We start from the raw sequence: 8,110 nt of genomic DNA, 5'->3' as shown, positions 1-8,110 counted from the left end.
TAGTTTTGCAGCTGACATTGTGTGGTCAAAATTAGATGGAATATTTTGAAAAGTGAAATGGTAGTTTAAGACATCTCTAGATTCATGCTGTCCGGGTCATTTGCTTTACATAGTGAAAAAGAAATGAGGATGAGGGCTCCAAAATATCTTCCTTTCCTTTCCTTTCCCTTCCCTTCTCCTTTCCTTTCTCCTCCCCTCCTTCCTTCATAGATAGGACTAGAGATGGGAAGGCCTGGGAAAAAAACTGAAAAAAAATGGGGAAATTTTTTCCCCCCATTTTTTCTGAACGGTTTGGAATCAAATATGCTAGAATGGGATGTGACTCAATTTCCTGGCCTTGAAGGACTTTGTAGATTATCACCAGCACCTTGAATTGAACCTGGAAGCAAACTAGTAGACCAGCATCTTCTGGAGGAGAGGTTAATGTAGAGGTGACCTGGTCATAAAGGACTGAGCTTAGGGTCTCTTGGTCCAGGAATGGGCATAAGTGGCACACAACGTGAAGTAGCCACAAGTACCACTTGTTCCTTGAGCAGGAGTCATGAATCTTGAAGGTCTGCGGATTGCACACTGGGTCTGGGGCAGTGCCACCCAATCTGGCAAGTTCCCGGGTCCTGGTGGCCCCAACACCCAAAGTTCCTCAGTCTTGTCAGGACTGTTTGTTGGTTGGAAGCTGACCAAAGAGAGAAGCAACCTGGAATTAAGGAGAAACTTCCTGACAGTGAGGACAATCAACCAGTGGAACAGCTTTGCCTCCAGAAATTGTGGGCGCTCCATCGCTGGAGGTTTTTAAGACAATCACCTGTCTGAGATGGTATAGGTCCTCCTGCTTGAGCAAGGGGCTAGACTAGAAGACCTCCAAGGTCCCTTTCTATTCTATTCTATTCTATTCTATTCTATTCTAGTGCCACACATCCTCCAAGAAATGAGACAGGATGTCAACAGCATTGATCACTAAGCAGAGACACAAAGCTGGGTATCATCAGCTTATTGTTGACTTCTCAACCCTTGGCTATAGACCAATCTATGACTTTCCCCAGTGGTTTCATCTAGATGTTAAAGAGGAATGGAGAAAGCATCCATCCTATGGCATCCCATAGGATTGGGCTGAGGGCAGGACCTGTCTTGGATGCTGAAATTGGCTGTGAAGAAGCACTAACACAATACAGTTCTGCCGAGTCACCACCCTTGCAGCCAGTCCAGAAGACCATGGTTGATGGTTATTGAAGCCCATCATGAAGCCCATCATGAGCAAGTCTGCTTAATATTAATTTTGCCTTTGTGGAAATTAGGAACCCTCCTCATTAACTCCTCCGGAATCCCCAAAATAAATTTCTAAAGATCGAGAGCTACAGGTAACGAATGGGGCAAAATACGTTTTGATGGGGATAAACGATCCAGCCTTTTTAAACTTTTATACATTTATTGCTGTGTCACACCATACATTTTCCACAAGAACAACAGGTTAAAAATGTAATCGCTGCAGCCCATTTAGGCGTTCCAGTAGACATATGCTAAGATCTGCTGATTATGGGCAATTTTCTTTATTGGAAGTGAAGGGAACAAATTAATTGGTGAAATACAGATGGAAAAAAAAGACACGCCATGGACGCACTATTCAAATTATCAGTGCAAATTATGCTGCAGTGGAATTAGTCTCAATATATATGAAACGCTGGCAAAGTTTCAGTACCAATTCTTGCAAGTCACCCCTTTTAGTTTAGTAAGACGGAGCTTCAGCTGTATAGTCAAAGCCTTGCCCACATTTTACCATTTTGACTGTTTTGCCCATCCCACGGATAATTCTGTAAACATTATTTCCAGGAAAGTTCCTTCTTAAAAGTTTTATTGCTATTCAGAACTCTCTATGCCAGGGGTCTTCCAACTTGGCCCTTTTATGACTTGTGGACTTCAACTCCCAGAATTCCTCAGCCAGCGTGCTTGGCTGAGGAATTCTGGGAGTTGAAGTCCACAAATCATAAAAGGGCCAAGATGGAAGAGCCCTGCTCTATGTACTCACTTGGGGTTTGAAGTTTCAGCTTTTAAAACTTTTGTTAAAATACAACATTCAGCTGCCCTTTCTAATATCTAGTACAGCTGATAGTAGCTGGAGGCTGGGAGTTGTAGTTAGCTTCTGAAAAATCATCAGCAAACAGATGTTACGTTACTGGATTAAAACAAGATTTAAAAAGTGAAGCTTGTAAAACACAGCCTGTCTTGGTTTATTAAAATCACAAGGGTCTTCTTTCAACCACTTGGGCACAAATATTAATTTTGCTAAGGTAAAATCTAATAGTCCAGCATTAAAGCAAGGAGGATTTTAATCCAGCATTAAAGCAAGGAGGATTTTTCAGAACATCCCATTTCCATGATGGGATGATGAAGCCTTAACTCAGGGGTCTTCAAACTTATCCCTTTTATGACCTGTGGACTTCAACGCCCAGAATTCCTCAGCCAGGCACGCTGGCTGAGGAATTCTGGGTGTTGAAGTCCACAAGTCATAAAAGAGCCACGTTTGAAGACCCCTGCATTAACTTTTAGATCAGGGTTGTCCAACCTTGATAACTTTAAGACCTGTGGACTTCAACTCCCAGAATTCCCCAGCCAGCCATTTAATTCTGGACGTTGAAGTCCACAAGTCTTAAAATTGCTAACCCAGTTTAGACAAAGAGAAGCTGGAGAAGTATCCTCACAGATACAACTCAATCTCAGAAAACAGAATTTAATATTTTTCAGCCTCATCTCGAACTGCCAAAATCTTAGAGAACGTTCCAAAGAAATGGACTTCACGGTTCCTTCCTAAATACACCGTAGGATCTCCGAGAACACATTCCTTCCCAAATCCAGCGGAGGATTAGGCACATCCGTTCCAGGTTGCTTTGACATAAAACATAAAAGTTACTCGGATTAGACTGTCGTTTTTAGAGGGGAAATAGCTGTGTGAGGCTGCTTTGGAAGAAGGCAGCTCTGACGTTTTCTAGTTGGGAAATTCAATAGCCAAGTGCAGGAATCCGCCATTATTTCATGCTGTTGAGAAACTGGGCGTGTTCTTCTCCTCTTGGCAAAAGAGTTTCTGCCCCGATTTTGGGACCTTTCTTCTCCTGGAAAAGGAAATGTCCCATTAGCTGTGATTGCTGCCCATCCAAAATAAGCTTCAATCCATCACAATCCTTCCCATCAAAGTAAGCTTCCATCCATCAGGCTGTGATTAACTGTAGGTACAGTAATGCTATCACACAGGTCCTCTTAGGACAGGGGTTCTCAACCTGTGGGTCGGGACCCCATTTGGGGTCGAACGACCATTTCACAGGGGTCGCCAAACAAGGCTGTCCGCCATTTTTCCCCCCTTTTCTTTGGCCACGCCCCTGGCACCCAGTGATGTATAAGTGGTTGGGGGTCACCACAACATGGGGAACTGTATTATGGGGTTGTGGCATTAGAAAGGTTGAGAACCACTGTCTTAGGAGAAGCTGGCTTCTAACAATAATCCCACCCAAATGCATTTCCAATTTTTTTCCCCATCAAATCTCCCTGACGTTACTTCCTTGGAATTTTCTGGCCATACTGTAAACTTCAGATTTTATTGTTTGGATTTTTCTGAGAGCAAAAAATAATTTTCAGGGTAAAAGTCTTCCTGTAGAAGAGCATATTTGGAGCTCAGAGCTGAACTGAGGGATCCTTGGTGCCCTCTGAGCTTGGTGGTTTTCTAGCAGACGTTTCATTACCAAACTAGGTAACATCATCAGTGCTAGAAGGTATTGGAGGGGGGAGAGAAGGAGGACAGTGGGGTCCCTGGTGCTCTCTGAGCTTCGTGTTTTTCTTGCAGACCTTTCACTACTCAACTAGGTAACATCATCAGTGATAGAAGGGAGAGGGGTGTGTGAAGAGGAGGAGGATGATGATTGGGGAGGGGCTTGGTACTGTCTGAGCTTGGTGGTTTTCTTGCAGACATTTCATTACCAAACTAGGTAACATTATCAGTGCTAGAAAAGAGTGGAAGGAAGAGGAGGAGGATAACAACAACTGTGGGATCCTTGGTGCTCTCTGAGCTTGGTGGTTTTCTTGCAGATGTTTTATTACCCAACTAAATAACCTCATCAGTGCTAGAAAGGACCAAACCTCACCCGTTGTACCACTGATGATGTTACCTAGTTGGGTAATGAAACGTTTGCAAGAAAACCACCAAGCTCAGAGAGAGTACCAAGGACCCCACAAACGACTTCCTTCCTGATCCAATTTTGGTAGCAAGCTTTTACTTGAGTCTTACCTTGAGCATTCCATCACGTTCCCATTTAAAGAGGCCACAATTACTGAAATAGGAAGGCAGAGAAATCAAGATTCATTTAGGGTCTCAATATTAGGACGAAACCAAGTTTGTTCATAGAAAGTCTGGTGCTGAAAATGATGTCCTGATTTCCCCCCCCCCCAATTATGCTTAGTTTAAGAGCCTGGCCAAGATGCACCCCAATCTTCCATCAAGGATAACCTCTTCCTTGATAGAAAAATATTCCATCAAGAATAAGCTGTTTTGCAAGGGTTGAAAACAAAGAACGACCCCGTCACCTACCTGCAGTGTTTTTTGGGCAGCTTATCAAGTGAAATGGCTCTGTTCCCACAGGGACACTTGAAAAATCTCTTCACCCCATTGTGATAGTGGTAATCGTGATGTTCCGCCACGCACGAATCCAGCAGTTTGAAATAGGTATAGTTGCACTTCCGGGTGAAAAGAGAAAAAGAGAGACAGACTTTCAAATATATATTGCTCCTCGAAGCAAGAAGCTGAAAACACCAGCCTGAAGATGACGAATGGGACTTCGTTGAAACGTCGCCAAGACACTTCCAATTTTACGCGGGAGAAAACCCGAATAACCAAAGACCTACACACAAACACCCGCGAAAACCTCAGAAAACAAATACACACACACACACACACACACACACGGTAATTGTAGCAAGATTATTGTATGCACAAAGTTAGAATAAAGAAATACCTACGATAGAAGATTGGATAAGAAAATTGATGGGGTTGCAGAAATAGCAAAACTGACCAGTTTGTTCAGGGAAAAAATGATAAAAGACTTTTCTAGAAGACTGGAACTCTTATAGAGACTTTTGGATGAAAAAAAGAGAAAAGACTGATAATTTATGGGTCGGAGGATTAACAAGGGTCAAAGAAGAAGAGGAAAGAATAAAAGGATAATTAATAGAAGAAAAGTGGAAATCATAATCCTCCCTCCCTCCCTTTCCTCTTCCTTCCTTCCTCCTTTCCTTTCCTTTCCTTTCCTTTCCTTTCCTTTCCTTTCCTTTCCCACTTGGCTTACCGTTTTGCATGTTGCCACACGACATTTTACTTCTTGGATGTTTCTCATCTTCTCTTCCATTTGTTCTTTTTTCACCAAGGGCTCAAAGTACCGTTCTTGCATCTCGGCCTCAAACTGTGATATGGCAGTGAGAAAGAGAGATTAACCTAGAGATTAAAGTTTTAATTTTGCCGTATAAAATAACTGGTATAAATAACATGAGTTATGCTGAAGACAATCTTCCTTCCTTCCTTCCCCATTTCACTGATGCGTGTGTGTAGGGCACAAAAATTAACACAACACAACATCTAAACCATGACACAATTAAAACAGGAAACTCCCCAAACAAAATGCCACATCACCAGCATCAGACTTCACCTAACATCCTAGCTCAAATGCCTTAGAGCAGAGGTAGGCAATCTTGGCTCTTTTATGACTCGTGGACTTCAACTCCCAGAATTCCTGAGCCAGCCACGCTGAGGGGAAAGGGAGAGGTTTCCAAGCTGAGCCAGGCTGGCTCAGGAATTCTGGGAATTGAAGTCCACGAGTCAGAAAGCAGCCTAGGCCTAGGCCAGAGGTAGGCAATCTTGGATCTTTTATGACTCGTGGACTTCAGCTCCCAGAATTCCTGAGCCAGCATGGCTCAGCTTGGAAACCTCTCTCTTTCCCCTCAGCATGGCTGGCTCAGGAATTCTGGGAGTTGAAGTCCACGAGTCATAAAAGAGCCAAGGTTGCCCTTAGGAGAACAGTTATTTTTATTGTTATAAACAATGTTGCTATAGAACCTGAATAAGGAGGTATATTTAGAAACCATAAGTAATGATTAGTAAATTCTTCACCTAAACATTTTAAGATGCCCATAGTAGGAAACCTTTCAGCTTTCCTTTGCTTTACAGAGCAGCAAAGGTTTTAAATTTGAGGACTGGTTGCAGGTAAAAAGTAATTGGAAAGTTACTTTTGCTTCAGCGTTACGGCATTGCCCAGGCAGTTGCTAAACAAGGATTTGTATTTTAACCCTGAAGTACAATCATTGTCTTAAAACCAGGCCATAAACACACAAACCTATGTGCAAATTTCCTTGAGATATGCCAGGTTTGAAACAACTGGAAAGCCCATTCTATCAAAAAGAAATCTGGGAAAATTTCTAGCTTAACATACTTACATTACTTCAGTGTTCCCCCCCCCCCTTGTTGATAGGTTGGATTCTCATTCCCTACTTTACCTGCAGCCCAGTGCTTAAGGATAGCTTTAACCAGCACCTCAAGTTCTACTATAAAATTAATTCATACTGGATCATCAGGGTTTTTTTTTTTTTAAAAAAAAACCACTATAGTTGTACGCTTCTAAATTGTCCAGTACAGTTAATTCTCGTTTAGCAACGTTTAGCAACAACTATTCCAGTTATGGTGGTGACAAAAAAGTACCTTTACAACCAATATACCACATTTAAAAGTGCCTTTAAGGCCATTTACAACTTTTGCAAGTCTGCAGAACAAAGGAAAACCGATGCGAGATCATAAGCTCAGTCACGATTTTGGCTCAGCAGTTGCTTCGCTTCCCGAATTCCTTGACGGATTCTTGGCTGTTCAAAACAAGTTGACGCAGGACAGGCTCACCTGCTTAAGGACGCCGGTGTGTTTCGATCGAGCACTCAGGATCTCTTGAAACTCCGCCGATTCCAGGTATTCAAGTTGCTGGCGCCGTTTCTTTTCAACGGGCTCTGGTGCTCCCCCGTCTATGGAAACAGAATAGAATGGAATAACTTTATTGTCACTTTAAATGTACACTAATCAGCATACCTTAAGATGAAATTTTTGTTGCCTTCAGCTCTCATAATGGTGGCATGCAAATAACTGCATCCAGTTTTAGTCACCATGATGTAAAAAAGATGTTGAGACTCTAGAAAGAGTACAGAGAAGAGCAACAAAGATGATTACGGGACTGGAGGCTAAAACATATAAGGAACGGTTGCTGGAATTGGGGATGTCCAGTTTAACGAAGAGAAGGATGAGGGGGGGACATGATAGTAGTGTTCCAATATCTCAGGGGCCGCCACAAAGAAGAGGGAGTCAAGCTATTCTCCAAAGCGCCTAAAGGCAGGACAAGAAGCAACAGATGGAAACTAACCAAAAAAAGAAGCAACCTAGAACTAAGGAGAAACTTCCTGACAGTTAGAACAATTAACCAGTGGAACAACCTGCCTCCAGAAGCGGTGAATGCTCCAACACTGGAAGTTTTTAAGAAGAGACTGGACATCCATTTGTCTGAAATGGTAAAGGGTTTCCTGCCTGAGCAGGGGGTTGGACTAGATGACCTCCAAGGTCCCTTCCAACTTTATTATTATTTAAATAAATAAGTACGGGGTAGTCCTTGACTTACAATGGTTCACTTACTGACTGTTCAAAGCCTCAATGGGACTGAAAAAAGCGACTTAAGGCCATTTTTCACACTTACGGCTGTTGCAGCCTCCCCAAGGTCACGTGATCAACATCCAGAGGCTTGGCCACTGGTTCATATTTATGACGGTCACAGTGTCCCGTGGTGTGTGTGTGTGTGTCACGGGATCCCCTTTTGCGACCTTCTGACAACCAAAGTCAACGGGGAGTGCCAGATTCACTTAACAACTGTGTTACCAACTTAACAACGGCAGGGATTCATTTGATCTTGATCTGTGTCAAGAAGGTCATAAAATGGGGCAAAATCCACTTTACCCATGTCTCGTTTAGCAACATAAAAGCTGGGCTCAGCTGTGGTCGTAAAGTCTGCAAATAGACCGACAAAGTAATTGTTTGATAACCATCATGGACTCT

At 42.8% G+C, this 8,110-nt stretch overlaps 1 protein-coding gene across 1 annotated transcript in view; it reads right to left on the bottom strand.

Annotated features, from left to right (window-relative positions):
• Window positions 1–1,968: 1,968 nt before the first annotated feature.
• MCM10 (minichromosome maintenance 10 replication initiation factor) overlaps window positions 1,969–8,110 on the bottom strand; it is a 31,375-nt gene continuing 25,233 nt past the window's right edge. The window contains exons 16-20 of the mRNA XM_039357556.1: window positions 6,917–7,035; window positions 5,322–5,435; window positions 4,568–4,713; window positions 4,268–4,310; window positions 1,969–3,101 (exon numbers count right to left, since the gene is read on the bottom strand). Of these exons, the coding sequence (XP_039213490.1) occupies window positions 3,018–3,101; window positions 4,268–4,310; window positions 4,568–4,713; window positions 5,322–5,435; window positions 6,917–7,035 (506 nt within the window). The 3' untranslated portion in view covers window positions 1,969–3,017. The remainder of the gene's footprint in view (window positions 3,102–4,267; window positions 4,311–4,567; window positions 4,714–5,321; window positions 5,436–6,916; window positions 7,036–8,110) is intronic.

The sequence above is a fragment of the Crotalus tigris genome, unplaced genomic scaffold (genome assembly GCF_016545835.1).
Source record: "Crotalus tigris isolate CLP2741 ecotype Arizona unplaced genomic scaffold, ASM1654583v1 scf7180000018925.3142382, whole genome shotgun sequence".
Classification (NCBI taxonomy): Eukaryota; Metazoa; Chordata; class Lepidosauria; order Squamata; family Viperidae; genus Crotalus; species Crotalus tigris.
This window is presented reverse-complemented; position numbering and strand designations above follow the sequence as displayed.